The sequence below is a fragment of the Penicillium argentinense genome (assembly GCF_028826775.1).
Source record: "Penicillium argentinense strain IBT 30761 chromosome Unknown utg000011l_segment0_segment0, whole genome shotgun sequence".
Lineage (NCBI taxonomy): Eukaryota > Fungi > Ascomycota > Eurotiomycetes > Eurotiales > Aspergillaceae > Penicillium > Penicillium argentinense.
This window is the reverse complement of record NW_026622670.1, coordinates 875428-893661: the sequence shown is the minus strand read 5'-3', so window position 1 is coordinate 893661 and position 18234 is coordinate 875428. Positions and strand designations below refer to the sequence as shown.

Sequence of the window (18234 nt, the reverse complement as noted above, 5' to 3'; positions counted from 1 at the left end):
GGGCATGATTTATGAGTATTTAAGTTTATGTACAATGGTCATTAAAATACTTCGGTTTTGGAGAGTGAACAACTTTTACTCGGTTGTTGTTAGTGGCTTTGACTTATAGAAATGTACTGACGTGTAGGTGTAGAGCTATAGATGCATCACATTCAGGGATATATAACTGGGACCGAAACTCTGGGACAGTATCGTGAGGGTCATGATTTGAATGTCAAATTCTTTCATTTCAATTATACTCTCGAGGGAAAGAATCATGTATACCATAGGCACTGCAATTTATATTAATCACTGCACATGTCCCGGGATAGATAAATTTTAGGGTTGAGGAACTTCCAAGAAGGGCGGTGGGCCCAAATAGTCGATCTGCCCCGGACCGATTACGTCGTTACCGCACAATGGCGATTTGCCCAGTAATTAGTATAGATCTAGGCCATATAACATACATTACGCAGAAAGTCGAAACTCGTCTATAGAATGTACCCGTTTTTGGATTGCCGCTGAACCTGGGAATTGGAACTGTATGTCATACTGAACATAAAAGAAACCAGCGAGATTTCTCTCGCTGGGGCGAGGGTATTTTTAATTTTTTTGCTTGGATTTTTTCACATCACGGCTTGGTCCCCCCTTCTGCGGAGAGAAGGGAGTCATGCGGAACCGGCCACGCGCGAAGGAAAGGGATGTCTTGAAACAAGAAGAACAGCCGGACGTCCGAATTAAACCGCAGATCCTAAAAAAGCGAAAAGCATGTGTAGACGGAACTCTCCGTATGGAGTTACATGATTCGTGAAATCCAATCCTCCGTCACGCGATGGGAATGCCGATTTGCAATCGAGCCGCCCCTCGTTGAAAGATGAGTCCTCCCAAACTATCTACCGAACCCGCGGCCGCCGCTTCGCACTTTTTTACCACTTCATCTCGTGGGGCTTGTCACCGTTGCGGAGGCTGAAGGTGGAGGCGAGGTAGGAGCTCAGGAACTCCTCCTTCTTGATGGAGCTGAGGATGGACTGGTCGACGGCCTTCTGGTCGGCGGCACGGGCGGAGGCAACAACCTTCTTCTGTAGAGAGCGAAAATCGCATGTTAGTTTTCTGTTTTAACCGTATTCGATTTTTGCGGACTACAATCGAAACGCACCTGGGGCTTCTCGCCCTGCTTGAAGAAAGCCTCCTCGGTCTTCTTCTCGGCCTTCTTCTCCTTGGTGAAGTACTCAGGAGCGGAGATCTTCTCAATGGCCTTGGCGTCAACACCGGAAACGTCAACGCGCTTGGAGGTGGCGATCACGTAGCGGGCGTTGACACGGCGGAGGGGAACACCGTTGATCTTGAAGGGACCAGTGACGAGGAGGACACCCTGCTCGAGGTGCTTGAGGAGGATGACACGCTTGCCACGGAAGCGGCCAGCGAGGAGGATCAGAACGGTACCGGGCTGGAGGCTCTCGCGGACCTTAGCGGGACGCAGAGTCTTGCGGACCTGTAGATGAAATCCAACGGTTAGAATCTCGAAATTCGAAACAAATAACACGGCGACTCTGTGATTCGCGCGTTCGGAAATGCGAGCATGGTCGTTGCTCCCCAGATGGATGCGACTTTGTTGTGCGATATCGAAAACGGTTCAAATTCCACCGATCGCCACTGATTGTGTTCAAATGTGTCGCCAGTTTTCCACGGGCTCAATTCAAACAAACTCGACACCATTGTCGCATCCATCCAGATCGAACGACGCATGCCCGTATTCCTCCTCTGTTCCTCCATGTATTTCCCAGGGTATACTGACTTTCTTGGGCTGCGACTCGTCGTCCACGGGGTACCACTTCTGGGCCTTCTGGGCCGGGGCAGGCACAGTCCGCTGGCCCTTTCCAAACTGCTTCGTCTGGCCGTCCGACATGGTGACGAAGATGTGGTGTAGGTGGTTGTCGGGTTGGGGGGTTGGTGTTGGAGGTTGATGTGCGGACTTGCGGGTGGAGTCCAGTAAGAGGGTTTGTGGGAAGAACAAGCCCTATCTCACGTGATACGGGTTAGCCGAACCGATGGCGCTGAGTCATCGCCCTCGAGTGCCGGTGGGCCCAGCCACCAGTGATAGATGGGCTCTCCATAATTAGTATTCTTAATCATCAAAGATGGCTAGGACAAGAGCGATAAGGTTACCTAGGTCCACTCGTGTGAATGCCTCGTGAGTTGGACCTGGTGTCGTTGACAACCCGCAATTTAGCACCCACAGCTGGTAAAATCGACATAGATGCCGATCATGCTTGAACAAGAAGTACGACAACAATTGTGACAGAATTCAGACAGGACTACTAGTCTTTTGCGCTACAATAAATATTTTATTGATTAATTATGCTCTCTGGACTGTTCAATTTCATACGAATTAAGTATACAGTTGTCCTTCGCATTGCTTCCTCGAATATTCATTCGTCCGAATGCCCTGTCTCTCTGAGTTCGGGATACTCAGGCAGCTTCCAGTCTCCGTCTCTCTCCTTTGAAAACCGCGAGACTATCTGGGGGATGCGAAGAAAGCAAAGGAGCCTCAAGATGAATTGCATAATTGCAATGCCCCACCAAGACTCTGGAATCGCCAACCGCAGCAAGAAAATGTTGATATCTTGGACTTCATCCACAAATGGCCGGAAAATCTTATCATAGTTCACAAAAGCCTTCGAAATATCTCCTCGGTGTCGATTGATCTCACCAGCTAGGACATAAGCACCGACCAGGCTTCCGGTTGTGCCCATGCCACTGAAAGGAGAGGGGCAACTTGACGCATCGCCAAGCAGAACCACTCGGCCCTTGTACCAGGTATCTGTGTGTACTTGCACGACCTCCTGGCAGTACCAGTTCTCCGTGCTCTTCATACCCTCCAGGAATCGGCTAGCTTGCCATTGTGCATCATGAAACCTTTGGGTCCAGAACTCTTTCTGCTTTTCAGCCGGTGCTCGGGGAACACTCGATAGTTCGGGGGAATCATCTTTCAGGAAAAAGTAGACTTGAGTCTGAGTCAAACTATGAGTTCGGCGCATGATCATCCGACCACCAGGTGTAATGTAGCTTCTGCGAATGTTGTCGTCTCCTTCCTCGCGGGGAATGGACCAGTATGCCATGTGGATACCGAGCCGTCGATAAGGGTCCGGGGCATCAGGTGGCAGAATCGCCTTTCGAATGCGCGACCCTTGACCATCTGCCCCGACTAGGAGGTCATAAGTGTCAGATGAGCCATCGGAGAAATAAGCGGTAACGGAATTGTCGTCTTGGGTGAAGTGGTCAACCGTTTTACCGAATATATATTTGGCATTGTCTTTTGTTGCTTGGAACAAAATGCGCACGAGATCCCCGCGCATAATCTCATACTCCGACGTGAGGCTTTGTGTCCCCTTGCCAGTCTTGTTGGCCATGACGGTGGCTTTGACATTTCCATTGAAATCCACAAAAGACACTCCAGCCTCGTCGACTAGGCTGCGGCGGATAGTATCATCGAGACCCATGCGCCTGACCACTTCAATCCCTTGGCCACGTAGATCAATTTGAGCCCCGGTCGCCCTCAGGGCAGGAAAACGTTCGACAATGGTGACGTGATGACCAGTCCGGGCCAGCCAGTAAGCCAGCGCGGGCCCAGCGCAACCACCGCCACAGATGAGAACTTTGAGCGGAGGCATCGAAAGAAGAAGCTCGATAGTGCCAAAATGCAGTTTATATGATTTATGAAGTGATGGAATTAACGTGATCACATCCAGTCGTAATTCCTGAAACAATCTGAATGCAGAGAGCAACCTTAGACACAAGGCTGGCTGGTGGTAACTACATATATATATTCGTATCAACACTCCCACAGGTGGCCGGCATATTGCGGGGTTTACGGACAAGCCAAAAAGCCGAAGATTGAGCCGCATCATGACCGAACAGTTCAGTGATATCAGAATCCAACTCTGAATACTGGAAAGATCAATTGTAAAAGTACTTGAATTCGACGTCTAAGAATGTGAATCCCAACGGTGGATACTGTGATCGTTGGTGATCGCTTCCTGAACCGGAGATGTCGCCTGAGCTTCTGCCTTGACACCTTGCATACCAGGCCACAAACTACGGTTGTCGACACAGTCGCGGGGCGCAGGTCAGCTGCTCAGCACAAACAACCAGGAACTGACGTATCCTCTGAAGCTTCTCTCCGCAATCTCGCCCACCACCTTCACCTACTTTTTTTCATCCACCTGGAGTGGGCCAATCCAACCATCCGAATCACAACAGTTGCTGGTTGGCACAATACAAGTTTTGCCCGCCATGTCGATAGCTCCCATCATCACCTTCAAAGCAGGTATTTGCGATCTCGATGTAGGTGTTAGACCTGCCGTGGCAAGCTTCGTTGCCCTGGCTCCTTTACCGCAGAGACCTCGAACTAACCATTGCTCATCTAGAGCTCTACCTCGCCCCCTAGCGTGAAGCCCAAATCTACCCCGGGCTACATCTATCTCTACTCCGAAGATGACTTGATGCACTTTTGCTGGCGCTCCCGCAGCGCTCCCATTGACGAGCCCGAACTCGATTTGATGATGATCCCGCAAGACGGAAGCTTCACTCCCTACAAGCCCTCTGGCAAATCTACCAATGGTCGCATCTTCACTCTGAAGTTCTCGTCTAGCTCCCAACGTTACCTGTTCTGGATGCAGTCTCAGTCTCAACACGAGAATGGTGACCCCAGCTGGTTCAGTCCTCGGGATCTGAAACTCGGAGAGATTGTTCATGTGTTGTTGCAGGGAGAGGAGGTTGATGTGGAACATGAGATCGCCACCCTTCCTCAACGACCCTCTGGCGGCGACGACGACGAGACCATGGAGGACGTGGAAGGTACCGACCATGACCTGAGCCATAACCACGGTGGAAGCAGTGGTGGAGCTGGACCGGATGCTACGGGTGGCGATGTTCGGGAAGAGGGCCAAGAGTCGCGAGAAGGCGGCGCCGATGGTGGACGAGCGTAGGTATATTATCCTTCCCTAGCTGAATTGGAACTGAAGATCTGACCCGACCTTTCTTGTAGCGCTAACGCTGGCTCGGATCCATCGTCAGTCGTCCAAGATTTTTTGCGGTCTCTGGGCGGCCAACGCCAGTCCCAGTCTCAGGACCCTGAACGACCATCTACGACCCTGCAAGAACTTCTGACTCCCCCGACTACGCTTCCTTTTATTGAGAGTGCCGATACCACCACCGCCGACCACCTCCTCAGTTTCCTGCCGCCGGCATTGCTACTGCTGGCCCAGGGCAATGCCGAGGCTGCGGAGGCGGACACGGACCCCGATCTGACCCAGGCGGCCCTGTTATCTCTCGATCTCCCTCAGAAAAAGGACATCCTGCGCAAGGTGCTCCGATCGCCACAGTTTATGCAAAGTTTGGGTAGTCTCACCGTTGCCCTCCGGGATGGCGGGCTTCCCAGCATCAGTGAGGCTCTCCAGGTCCCCGTGGCCAACGGCGGATTTATGCGACGAGGCGGCGTACCGCTCGGCGGGGGTGATGCAGTGGATGCGTTCCTAGATGGCGTTCGGCAACATGTCAAGGGAGACCAGTCGGGCGAGATGGAGACGGATTAAAATACATGAAATACACTACTTAGTATTACCGTAGGACCTGAAATATGTAGCAATGCATTTTGTTTTGCACTATTTTTGGAACTGCACCCCACCAGGCAACACTTTTTTAACCAGCGTCAGCGTCAGCGTCAAATATACTGGGCCTGGCCTTTGTAGGGCTGGAATCCAGCCTCTTAGCAATCTATGGGCCTGCATGGGGTCAGCAAGGAGGACCGTAGCGACCGGGGCGAACGCTGCGTCGAGATGCGCAGAAGTAATGATAGACGATCACCGCATTCCTGGTTACGAACGCCTTCCGATTCCCGCAGACGCGGCCAATCACCACATGCGGGCGCCAACTCCGCTTTAGTTCGACTGGGGGCTTTTGGCGTCCTTCAGCTGCGGCCCCAATTGCGACTTGGCCCTCTCGATTTCGAAGCTGGCTTGGCCTCCTCACCTTCTGCTCACTCCTCGCCAACCTCCTCCTCTCACGAACCTCCCCCCTCATCGAACTCGTTGCGCGTCCGTGGCGCGTCTCCCGACTCTCCAGCGTTGCACAGCCTGCGATGTCTGCGATTCGATAATCCTTAATATTGCCTGACGATGGCACCGAATAGCCATAATCCTGGCGATCATGACAGCCCCTCCTCGAGCCAGATCCCACTGCAGGATCTCTCGAGGCCAGATGGCCCCGCAGAGGAGCGCGGTAGAGGTCGCGCCAACAGCGCGGGGGCGGGATCTTTTCACGACGGTCCCTGTTGAGGACGGGGTCACGGAGGCAGCAGTACCATAGCGTGTCAGAGGAATCACCGATTGACACGGTGTACGCGAGCAGGAATCCATTCCGGGTTCCCCCTGATGCGCGCGATGAGGAGGCTGACCACCACGATCTCGGGGAACTTGCTCAAGCAATGTCGTTCGGCCTAAGCTTCGACGAGCCGTATTCGCGATCTTCATTATCAGGCCCCTCGGCTATGCACGGTTACCACGATGGCCTCGACAATGTGCCTTTGGATGAGTACCCTTCTCACGAACCCGACTTTCACCCACCTCCGACGGACGCGGAGGACGATACCGCACGATTGACGGATCCTCGATGGCTACAACCGATCAGTGGCGTCTCCGCTTCGGACAGGGAGAGGCGTCTCAGCGATGCCGATTCCGCAGGCGGCTCCCGGCTCGGTGACGATCTACCTCATCTAGAGGAGGGTCTGGGACGTGGGAGTGGGAATAGTGCTAGATCTCGGTCCTTATCGCCTTCTTCAGCTTCCGGAGGAGCTCTACAGCGTGCAAGCTCGATGGTCAAATCAATGTCGCAACGTGTGGTCAACCTGAGTAATGAACCTGAAGTCGTCCAACAGTCGATCGAAAGGGAGGAGTCGAATAAGAACGCAAGGATGGATGGGCCTCCAATACTCCCCGCAATGATGGACATTGGGAATGAGCCTGGTGCAGAAGCCCAACGAGCGAGAGAGAAGCGGAACTCGTCCAGAATGTGGAAACATCGAAACAACCCATTCCGAGGCAGGTCACTCGGGATTCTGGGTCCGAATAATCCGCTCCGCCTCTGGCTGTGCGATATCCTCGTTCATCCGTTCATGGAACCCTTTGTGCTGGTCATCATCATCATCCAGACCATTCTACTCATTGTGGAATCCTCCAAGTCAGTGTTCAACCGAACCCCCGCTGTGCGATGGGCCTCTACTCCCTTGGATTGGGTATTCCTCCTCATCTTTTTCATCTATACCCTCGAAATTTCGGCGAAAATTCTGGTTTCTGGTTTTATTTTCAACCCGTCGGAATACAGTACTCTGAATCGGTCACTAGGCATCCGGAAAGCGGTTGCAGAGAAGGGCAGGAACCTCATTACTCCTCACCGACAGATGACCGCCAAAAAAGTGTCATTTGTACAGTCAGAACCCCAGTCATCCATCATTCGCACATTTACCGGAATGAATGGATTGGATGCCGATTCATATGACGATCCTCTGCACAAGCGCCGTGTCAGACTTGCACATCGAGCATTTCTGCGACATTCGTTTAATCGACTGGACTTCGTGGCTATCATTGCCTTTTGGATTTCCTTTTTTCTTTCCCTGGAGGGGTGGAGAAAGCTCATCAGTTGTACATTTTTAAGATGCTGAGTTGTCTTCGAATTCTGCGTCTTCTCGCCCTCACAAATGGCACTTCTGTAAGTACCCTACCATCAAGCGAGCTTTACCGAGCTTGCTGGCTGACTATACTAGGTAATTTTACGGAGTTTGAAACGGGCTGCACCTCTTCTAGTTCATGTTGCATTTCTCATCGGCTTTTTCTGGCTGCTTTTCGCCATTGTCGGCATCCAAAGCTTCAAGTCGAGTTTCAGGAGAAATTGTGTCTGGGTTGATCCAGAGAATCAGTCGAACTTCACCCAAAATGATCCTTACGGTTCCTTACAATTTTGCGGAGGGTATCTCGACAATGTCACAAACGAGAAAAGGCCATGGATCAACACCTTGAGCAATCCTGCACAGTCTCCCAGGGCGAAAGGGTACATATGCCCCAAAGGCTCCCTCTGCATCGAAGGCGACAACCCTTACAATGGAACCATGAGCTTTGACAACATTGTGCAATCGCTAGAACTGGTTTTTGTAATCATGAGCTCTAATACCTTTACCGATCTGCTCTATTACACCACCGACAGTGACTACCTCGCGGCAGCTCTTTTCTTTGCTTGTGGCTTGGTTCTCCTGGGTCTCTGGCTCGTCAATTTGCTGGTTGCGGTCATTACCCACTCTTTCCAAGTTATCCGAGAAGAGAGCAAACGAAGTGCTTTCGCGGTTCAACAGATCGATGAGGTTGAAGACGGGGATGCCTCAAATCGCAGAATCAGCGGACTAAAGCTACTTTATGACAAGACTTATTGGCTTTGGATTCTCATCATAATCGTTGATCTCGTCATACAGGCCTTGAGGAGCAACACTATGTCTGAAGATCGACGTATCTTCATTGATACCTCAGAGACTATCTTCACGCTCATCTTCCTTGTAGAAATTGTCCTCCGATTTGCCTCGGACTGGCGCGTTTTCCATCGGAGCCGTCGCAATTGGTTCGATACCTTCCTTGTCGTCATTACATGCATCATCCAGATACCCGTGATCCATCAATCTGGTCGTCCTTACACCGTTCTCACGCTCTTCCAAATATTGCGGGTGTACCGTGTTGTCCTTGCGTTCCCAGTCACAAGAAAGCTGATCATGATTGTTTTCCGCAACGTCGTCGGTCTGCTCAACCTGATCTTCTTCTTGTTCCTGATCACATTTTTGGCGGCCATTTTCGCGACCCAACTTTTCCGCAGCCAAATTCCCCCGAACAACCCAGATGGAGACTCCATTAGCATCACATTTGCTGATATCTATAACTCTTTCCTTGGAATGTATCAAATCCTGTCGAGTGAAAACTGGACAGAGATTCTGTACGACGCCACCGCTTACACCGTCAATTTCAATACTGGATGGATTTCGGCCGCGTTCTTCATTCTGTGGTTCATTGTCGCTAACTTCATCATCTTGAACATGTTCATTGCTGTCATTCAAGAGAGTTTCGATGTCTCTGAGGACGAGAAGCGACTGCAACAGGTTCGAGCATTTTTGGAGCAGAGAAACACTTCGGGAGCGGCCCAAAGCAATCTGGCGCTTTCAAAGATCCTCCGACTGGGCCGGGACAACGACCGTTACAAGGACCCACTCGACCACGCCCCTGCAGCGCTGGAAATGTTGTTGAAAGACGCCGTTGTTCGTGAATTCCTCAACGAGGAGGATGGAGACGAAAAAGCGGAAGGAGAAGGTGGACAGGGACCGAGAAATCCCCGCAGAGCCAGTGGAGTCCATGATGAGACAGCAGCGGAAGCTGTCCAGCCAGGCGCACTTTCGCGGTTATGGACCAGGGTCACTTCTCTGGTTATGGGCCGGGAGCCGAACCCATTCTATGCCAAGCTTCAATTTTCTCGGGCATACGAAGACCTCGATCCCAGGACTATGGCCAAAGAGGTGGTGTCGGCAGAAGCGGCGAGAAAGAAAGCCCAGCGAGAGTATCTTGTGAAACACCCGAACTACAACAAATCGTTGTACATGTTTCATCCAACCCACCCCGTTCGCAGGCTCTGTCAGCGGATCGTGGGACCTGGACGTGGCCACCAGCGCGTCGAGGGTGTGGACCCGTACAAACCCCTGTGGTATTCTTTCTCGGCATTTATCTATGCTGCGATTGTGGCCATGGTACTGCTCGCCTGTATCACCACACCGCTGTACCAGCGAGAATATTTCCGCACGAATCGCAATTGGTTCGTCTACACAGATATGAGCTTTGCCATTGTGTTCACCTTCGAGGCCGCTATCAAGGTCATCGCCGATGGATTTTTCTGGACCCCAAATGCGTACTTCCGCAGCTCATGGGGCTTCATTGACGGAGTTGTGTTACTCACACTTTGGATCAATGTCGGCGGTTCGTTGCAGAAGGACTGGAGCGTGTCTAGAGGAATTGGTGCCTTCAAGGCACTGCGTGCCCTGCGACTTTTAAACGTCAGTGATAATGCCAAAGACACTTTCCACTCGGTCATCATCGTCGGTGGTTGGAAAGTCATTTCCGCCGCAGCTGTTTCGATGAGTTTCCTGATACCTTTCGCAATTTACGGCGTCAACCTGTTCAATGGGCAGATGGTGTCATGCAACGACGATGATTTCTCTGGCAGCCTGACTGACTGCGTCAACGAATATGCCAGCTCGCCGTACAACTGGGATGTACTTGCCCCACGAGTCGCAACAAACCCTTACTACGACTTTGATAACTTCGGTGATTCGTTGTTCATTCTTTTCCAGATTGTATCTCAAGAAGGCTGGGTCGACGTTCAGAGCAGCGCCATGCAAATCACCGGTGTCGGTACCCAACCAGAAGATGGAGCTGCACCGGAGAATGGATTGTTCTTCGTTGTCTTCAACTTGCTTGGAGCAGTGTTCGTCTTGACCTTGTTTGTGTCTGTTTTCATGCGTAACTACACAGAACAAACTGGTGTGGCCTTCCTGACTGCTGAACAACGTTCATGGTTAGAATTGCGGAAGCTGTTGCGACAGATCTCGCCGTCCAAGCGGTCATTCAGTGAGAGGAGCGCGAAATGGCGGCGATGGTGCTACCGAATTGCGGTCAAAAAGCATGGACGATGGGCACGTTTCGTGACTTGTATTCTTGTTATACATTTGCTGCTCCTGGTTCTGGAATACTACCCCGAGCCGCTGTGGTGGGAGCAAACCCGAGGTAAGTAATTATCATTTCTACCTACTATTACTGGCCCAGGGCTCTTACTAACTGATTTTGACAAGCCATTTTGTTTTTTATCTTCATGTTCGTTTACCTAGCAAACGTGCTGATTCGCTTGCTTGGTCTTGGATGGCACCGATTCAGCCGCAGCTCCTGGGATTTGTACTCCATCCTGGCTGTTCCTGGCGCCTTTGTCACGACGATCTTGGATATTTCTTACCAAACACAAGTGGTACTGGAATTAAACAAGCTGTTTCTGGTCGCCATCACGTTGCTGCTTATCCCACGCAATAATCAGCTTGACCAGCTCTTCAAGACCGCCGCAGCTAGTCTACCTGTGATTGGAAACCTGCTCGCCACCTGGTTCGTCCTGTTCCTGGTGTTTGGCATTGCCATGAACCAAGCTTTCGGCCTTACCAAGTTCGGCGGCAACGAGGACCACAACATCAATTTCCGAGACTTGCCGAAATCTCTGATTCTGCTCTTCCGGTGCAGTTGTGGAGAGGGATGGAATGAGATTATGGAGGACTTTGCCACCATGGTTCCTCCTGTCTGCACCTACAACTCCAATTTCTTTGACGACGACTGCGGTAGCGCCGCTTGGGCCCGCTCTCTCTTCATCGCTTGGAATTTGATCAGTATGTACATCTTTGTTTCGCTGTTCGTGTCCCTCATTTTCGAGAGTTTCTCGTACGTCTATCAGCGAAGCAGTGGACTGTACGCCCTGAGCCGTGAGGAGATTCGCCGTTTCAAACAGGCTTGGGCCACCTATGACCCAGATGGATCGGGTTTCATCTCCAAGGAACAATTCCCGCGTCTGCTTGGAGAACTGACTGGTATCTTTGCCATGCGGGTCTACGACGGCGAGTTCACCGTTGGCGCTATTCTGGAACAGTGTCGATCTACACCTCGGGATTCGGTGCATTCGCTGCACAGCTCGCTTCCTATGCGATCTCGGGAGACATTGAGCCTCCGGGACTCCTTGAATCCTTTGCAACCGCCCGACCTTGCAGAAGGAATTGATATCGAGAAGCTTTCTCGGATTGTCGACCGCATCCCAGTGGATATCATCCGCGAGCGGCGCCAGCGCCTCAACACCTTCTATGAGGAAGTCCTCGTTTCGGCAGACCCAGACCGTGGCATCTCATTCCACCAGTGTCTGATGATCCTTGCTCATTACAATGTCATCAGCGACAGCAAGAGCTTACGCCTGGAAGAATTCTTGCGCCGCCGCGCGCGCCTTCAACGCGTTCAGGAGGCCGTCCGCCGCAATACTGTCATTGGCTTCTTCGACACGCTGTACTGGTCTCGTGAATTCCGGCGGGCCGTCGAGCGCAAGAAGTCCAGTCGCATGACGGACATTCCCCAATTTTCTGTCCCGGAGATTTTCGTCGATGAAGGCGACGAGTCCGAGGAGGTGCCCACGGGCGTCATGACACCGCAAACCCAGCCGGACCCCGAGTCTCCGTTCGCCCCTATGCTCTCGCCGACGTCCACCTCCCACCGACGGGCCGAGTCGAGTCCCACTGGTCGCCGCACCGATCTCCCTCGTCTGGACACCAGCCTCACGGGCCGATCGTCTGGCGCCAGCACGCCGACCGAGTGGGCTAGTTTTAGTCCCGCGCGCACCCCGCGTCGCATGTATGGCGAGCGGTTATCTTTCGATATAGATGAGCGTCGCGACTCGGCGACATCTTCCTCGGCCAGCGGAGACCAGTCCCGCCAGAACAGCGCGATGAGCGTGCGGGATGTCATGAACTCGCTGGATAACTCCGCCTGGGGTGAGAGTATCCGGCGAAGCTTCACCCAACGGCGGTCGGGTGATCGATCTGCTGAATAGATCCTTTTTTTTTTACCTTTTCTCCTTTGTGTCGACGGATATGCGCTGATGTCTCCACGAGAGACGAATCTTTTTGAATATATGAGAACGAGAGGGGGAGGCTTGCTTACTTTTACGCTTTTTTCCTTGCACATTTTTTTGCGTCCTCACATGATATGACATCTCGAGGGGCATTCTGTTCATTTCCTTTATCATTTTGGCTCCTAGTACTGTTATTGTTTTCTCCTATGCTGTACACTACCACTACCCTCCTTGATCCTGGCATCCGGAGCATCTTGCATAGCAGCGGCGCGGGCTACCAATTCGTCATGGTTATTATTTTTCAATTTCGTCAAGAGAATGTGGCGTGTACATTGACTATCGATCGAAACGTTCCCGTACTCCACCGGGGGGCGCTGAAACAGTGGGTCCGCTATTGGCCTGCGTAGGTGATGTAGATCCAGGCCGACGGAATCGGGCGAGGGGGAGTGAGGACGTGGGGTCGATCAACAACGCAATTGGCGTGGGACAAAGGGTTTATCAATAGCGACCGGATTCGGAAAGTCAGGCGTGTTGGACGCTGTGTATCTTTGCGTGCCTGACTTGCGGGGGGCCCAGCAGGGCAGGCAATTGTGAGGGCATTACCGGATGCGGCAATCTAGGCACTTTCCCGCATGCGTCGGCATTGTCTCAAACTCCCTGCAGCGCGGTCCTTGCAGTGGCCTTAATTATATCCTACAAAAGTTCGCTGCCCCCGTGTTCCACGAATTCATTTTTATTTCTCTTCCATCTGGACACCATTAAAAGGGCGCGTGCAATGGAGGTATCCCCATACTAGGCGGGCATTCCATCCAAACAAGCAAACAAGCAAACACCCACAGAGACAAACCGCCGCGATGCATCATTTCATCTCGCCCTTCCCCTCTCTCTCGCGCCGTCATCGCCAGACGAGCGATACGTCCAGCCCGCCGAGTTCACGAACAACCTCGCCGCCGGCATCGCCCACCTCCCTCCACCGGCATTTCTCCCAAGCCTCGCCCAACCACCCTTTCCACCTCCCCTTCCACCCGCACAACAGCAACTCGAAGAGCGACGCCGACTCCAACCACCATGACCATGATCATGACCATGTCTGCACGGGCAGGGCCAACTCCCCATCACATCCCCACTGCGGGGTGAGCATCCTGCCCTGTGCTGTCCTGCGCGGCCGATCCTCACTGATGGTCCTCCGCCGCCGCCCCTCCGCCGTCGACATGGCCTTGAGCGAGGAACGGTCCCGCTGTAACGGAGACGCGATCGAGCGAAAGGGACTTGACCTGATGGAGCCGCGACCGGTCGATATGGAGCTGCATGCGCAGCGCAGTTTGCAACCGAGCTCTGCACCGCGGGCCAGCCTGGGAGAGAGCCGCGAGGCGTCGGTGCAGCAGCCACGATTTGTCATGGGGGGCATCTTCGAGGTGATGGAGGGGCGGGCCTAGGCGGTCCTGTCATTTCAATTTCGATGCGTCGGATCTGCATACGTTTGGGGTTTGGAGTTGGCATCGTTTCATTGTTGTTTCATTTCGGGATGGGTCCGCGGGGTTTGTATAGTTTGGAGTTCTGATGAAAATACAGGGGACTGCGGTATTGATGTATAGTTTTCTTAACAGTATACGGGCTCTCTTACTACGTGATAGAAGAATATTTGTTCTATCGATTTCACAGAGGAAAATATAGAGGGTGATTTTTCGTGTGTTTTTGATTTATCATTGGATTTGAATCATCACTGGAGTTGGCACCTCGCGAGGGGGTGAAATACAAGTCATATCTGGCATTACTCATACACAAATCTGGACTCGGACAAGTACAGGTGACAGTGCTGAAGAGGACACTTAAGTGTGCCCAGGAAGAAAAGAAAGAAAGAAAGAAATATATATATATATATATATATATATAAACATAGGGGCGCCATCGTGATTCGTGATAGGGAAACAAAAACGTATCGCTAAAGGATGCCACTTGACTCCCGGGCTATGCAATGTATCAAAAACCAAGCCAGAACGGAACGCCTTCAGGATGGGAAAATAAGGCGAATGAAAAACCAGAACGCAGGTATGCGTCGCAGAGGCACAATGCCTGTGGACGCGCAGGATGGCTGACATCTTCGAGACCTCACTCGTCCTCCCCGCTATCTGAACCCCGGCGATATGCACGGCGGTCCTGCAGTCCCTTCTCCTTGCGTGCATTCGGCCAGAGCTGGCCACGGCACTGCTTCTCGCCGCAGAGACACGGGGAGAGCATCCTCATCCTTCTTCTGCTTCTTATCCCAGTTGGGATTGTAGTCGAAAGTGAGTTCGGTTCCAGGGGGAATATCGCGTGTCGCAAAGAAACCGAGGTAATAGAGACGATCATCGCCATGGTCGATGGAAACCGGGACGATTTTGCAATTCGGATTACACGAGTGGTTCATGAAGCGCGTGGGGGAGCCGAATTTCTGACCATCGATGACATACATCTCGCGCGTCTCGCTTTCCTGCGTCGCCCAGTCCAGACCGAAAAGATCGGATTCCTCGGTGGCTGTCTCACGGAGATCGGACTCTTTCTGGGTGAGAACCTCGCCGAGGTAGCAGTCAATGAAGTCTCCTACGCGGATGGGTTCCATGGAGCGGAGGCCTGGGATGTTAGAAAACCCATTTAGTCGAGGGCCCGAAGAGAGAGCTAGAGGTCTAGAAGAACGACTCACCGAAACCACGGTTTCCGGTATCGAAAATATCCAGGCTGAACTTGCGTCCGCGCTGAATCACGTTCATCCAGCAATTGCCTTTGCAAGAGCATCGGTAGTTGCACTCGTAGATCATCGAGTGTTCTTTAACATATTCCTGACTCAGAGCTGTGCGGTTCTGCAGATATGGCGCAGCTGCCTCATCGGAACCTACCTCTGTGTCCTGGCAATCGCACTTGCCAGGTACACAGTTACCGTCTGGACATCCACAGCCGGCATTGAACTCGTTCGGAGCACGCTCAACACCCTTCTTCAAGACGTAGTCACGGAGGAAACCAAAGTTCGAAGCGAGCATTGGCAGCTTCTCATCCGTAATACTGAAAGTGATTGCAGGTCCGTCCGCCTGAAGGCGTCGCAGGTCCCGCACGAGAGAAGGACGCAGAATATCCTGCAAAGGTGAAAGAGTCGAAGAAAGGGTGTCATTGGCATCAGAATCTGCGGCAATGGAGACACCGCCGCGCTTGGTGTTCTTGGCATAGTAATAGCGTCGACTGGAAGCTTGCGTTCGCTGCTCGGACTTGATAGGGAAATAGCGCTCGCTGATTCCGAGGAATTGGTCGGCCTTGGCGAATTTGTTTAGAGCCAGCGAGGGCGAGGGGACCATAACGGTAACGTTTTGAGTGCTAGAAGGACTTCCCGCCTCGCTGGGAGTCCTGAGCTGCGTGGAAGTCGAACGACGTTTGGGGCGATATGGAGGCTCGGAATCAGTGCTATTCTTATCATCCTCAGTCTTGTTGGGTGTCTTCCGCTTTATAGGCACCGTGGCGTCTGGAACGACCAGAGTTGACGAGAAAGTGCCCATGGGAGACTTTGCTTGAGGGCTCTTTTCAATAGACTTGGACTGCGAAGCGGTAGAGTTAATAATCGATCCAATCCCGTTACATAGGAATGTGTACATGGCTCGGACCGAATGCTCTGATTCAGATATGAGAAACCACTCGTGCGTGAAAGGCGCAGTGCGCATGTACAAACGCCGACCAAAACCAAGAGAATAAGATGATAGAAAGGATAAAACACGAGTAGTCGGAAGTGACTTGCAACATGGCAAGTCAATTGAGAACAAAAGGTGACTCAGGAATGCCAAGAAGAGTAGGAATAGGATAGTCTGGGTTGGTGACGATCCCTAGTAGATGAGGGCAGGATAGGTAAGAAGGGAGGGAAACATAAACATAATGAGAACAAAACACTTACTAGCACATCCTCCACCGCAGTATCCATCTCGGTGTCACTTAGGGTCAGATCAATGACGGCCTCGGCGCTAAGCATGGCCTGCGGTAGGCCCCGGGGAGGCGGCTCAAACCCCATTTCCCGGGCGCCGCCTTAGCGGGACGGCCACTCTCAGAGAGAGATCGGAACACTTAGTGGGGCAAACAGGGTCAGGAACGCGTCTAAACGCACGGAATAAGTGTCGAATCTCGAAAACTTCAAAGAAACAGACCTGCTTCTTCCGTGAAGTAGTTGAGTAAACAGTCCTAGCCTCCTAGGAAGCCGCGGAAACAAAGCCAAATTCGAAATTCGGGGGTTCAGTTATCCTTAGCAAGTTAGAAGGAAAGCGCGTGTCGAGACAAAGAAAAGTAGTCCGAGGGGGTGGGGGGAGAGAAGGGAGGCTGAATAGCTTTAGTTTAGTTAGATTGGGGAGAGGATGTGGATGGAAAAGAGCCGTACAGGAGACGCGGAGCCTGGGAAAGGCGCGAGCGGATCGGTGCTTTGGGGAATGTTAAGGATAGAGGGACTTCGAGGGACCTCATTAAAGGTTAGGGAGACGCCAGGCGACGGGCGCCGCCGGCGGTGACAGTTGAAACTTAGGGGCAATAAGTTGCTTAGTAATCATACTATACAGATCTATCGTACCTAACGAGGGCCTCTTGGGGGCGAGGGATCGATTTTAGACCCAAGAGGATGCTAAAAGCGTGAAAATCGGTGGTATATGACCGAGAGAGCTCAAAATAAGGACTAAACCCCACCTTCCCCAGGTCTGAGTCTGGGGGGTGGCCGAGCTGATTTGAGCTGGCAGCTTATAAGTGGCAGTGTGTAGGGAGGGGGATTTCTTTTGCGGCGTAGAATGCGTTTCTGGCACTGGAAAGCACTTCGGATTGCGGGAACCCCATATAGTGTTCAAGAGCGACTGACACTCCCATTCTTGGGAGTTAAATATTCATATAAGTATAAACAGAAAGTCCTAGGAATGATCAGTCGATCCATATATTTTATAAGAAAATCCAGTAGCTTTGTCAGGTTTTATGTCTCCTGGGGATTTCGGGGCTGTTCTTTGTCTCTTGTCTTGGCGCCCCATAACGGACATCCAATGAGAGGCCCCAACCCCCGTAATTTGACGACTAAGCACATCTTGTCTCAAAGAAACAATATGTTGAAATGGCCACTTAAATTGTGCCTGATGAGGTCTTATTGTATAGAATATTTAAGATAAGTGGAATTCCTCGACGGAGTTTGCAGAACGTGGATGTCGAAGAAAGATGCGCTACGGTTGGTCGAGCCGCCCTGGACACGGAGCATATCAGATCACGTGACCATATACCTGGCACATCGATTTTTCGAATTGTGCCTTGAAAGTTGAGGGAAAGAGCAGGAGCTCCTAGCTGTGTAGAAGCCCGGCTCTCTTTCAATTTGCAACATCGGTGGTAGGTCGCGAAGCTGATCTGGCAGCGGGGAGTGTACACCAATTAGGAGATACATTGCCGCCGCTTTATGAGGAGGCTCTGAATAGGAGCCATCACATAACCGTGACTCCTATAATGACTTACAGAAGTATACGTGGCCCTAGAAGTAGCCCAAGGAGGCCACTCTACGAA

The 18234-nt window shown here is 52.0% G+C and overlaps 6 protein-coding genes across 6 annotated transcripts; 3 read left to right on the top strand and 3 right to left on the bottom strand.

The window, feature by feature from the left end:
- Positions 1–905: 905 nt before the first annotated feature.
- N7532_011338 (60S ribosomal protein eL6) lies at positions 906–1885 on the bottom strand (the record flags this gene model as incomplete). Its single annotated transcript, XM_056623829.1, has 3 exons — positions 906–1058; positions 1136–1471; positions 1775–1885. The coding sequence occupies 3 exons, from the start codon at positions 1883–1885 to the stop codon at positions 906–908; spliced, it is 600 nt and encodes a 199-aa protein (XP_056468817.1).
- A 523-nt stretch (positions 1886–2408) lies between these two features.
- Positions 2409–3650, bottom strand: N7532_011337 (FAD/NAD(P)-binding domain-containing protein; the record flags this gene model as incomplete). The annotated part of the gene is made up of 1 exon (XM_056623828.1): positions 2409–3650. One exon carries the CDS (start codon positions 3648–3650, stop codon positions 2409–2411), a length of 1242 nt encoding a protein of 413 aa, XP_056468816.1.
- Positions 3651–4272: 622 nt separating this feature from the next.
- On the top strand, positions 4273–5573 carry N7532_011336 (uncharacterized protein; the record flags this gene model as incomplete). The annotated part of the gene is made up of 3 exons (XM_056623827.1): positions 4273–4323; positions 4407–4963; positions 5027–5573. The coding sequence occupies 3 exons, from the start codon at positions 4273–4275 to the stop codon at positions 5571–5573; spliced, it is 1155 nt and encodes a 384-aa protein (XP_056468815.1).
- A 582-nt stretch (positions 5574–6155) lies between these two features.
- Positions 6156–12684, top strand: cch1 (calcium channel protein CCH1; the record flags this gene model as incomplete). The annotated part of the gene is made up of 4 exons (XM_056623826.1): positions 6156–6303; positions 6354–7555; positions 7799–10841; positions 10907–12684. 4 exons carry the CDS (start codon positions 6156–6158, stop codon positions 12682–12684), a joined length of 6171 nt encoding a protein of 2056 aa, XP_056468814.1.
- An 875-nt stretch (positions 12685–13559) lies between these two features.
- On the top strand, positions 13560–14141 carry N7532_011334 (uncharacterized protein; the record flags this gene model as incomplete). The annotated part of the gene is made up of 1 exon (XM_056623825.1): positions 13560–14141. One exon carries the CDS (start codon positions 13560–13562, stop codon positions 14139–14141), a length of 582 nt encoding a protein of 193 aa, XP_056468813.1.
- Positions 14142–14830: 689 nt separating this feature from the next.
- On the bottom strand, positions 14831–16322 carry clrD (uncharacterized protein; the record flags this gene model as incomplete). Its single annotated transcript, XM_056623824.1, has 2 exons — positions 14831–15315; positions 15386–16322. The coding sequence occupies 2 exons, from the start codon at positions 16320–16322 to the stop codon at positions 14831–14833; spliced, it is 1422 nt and encodes a 473-aa protein (XP_056468812.1).
- Between the last annotated feature and the right edge of the window lie 1912 nt (positions 16323–18234).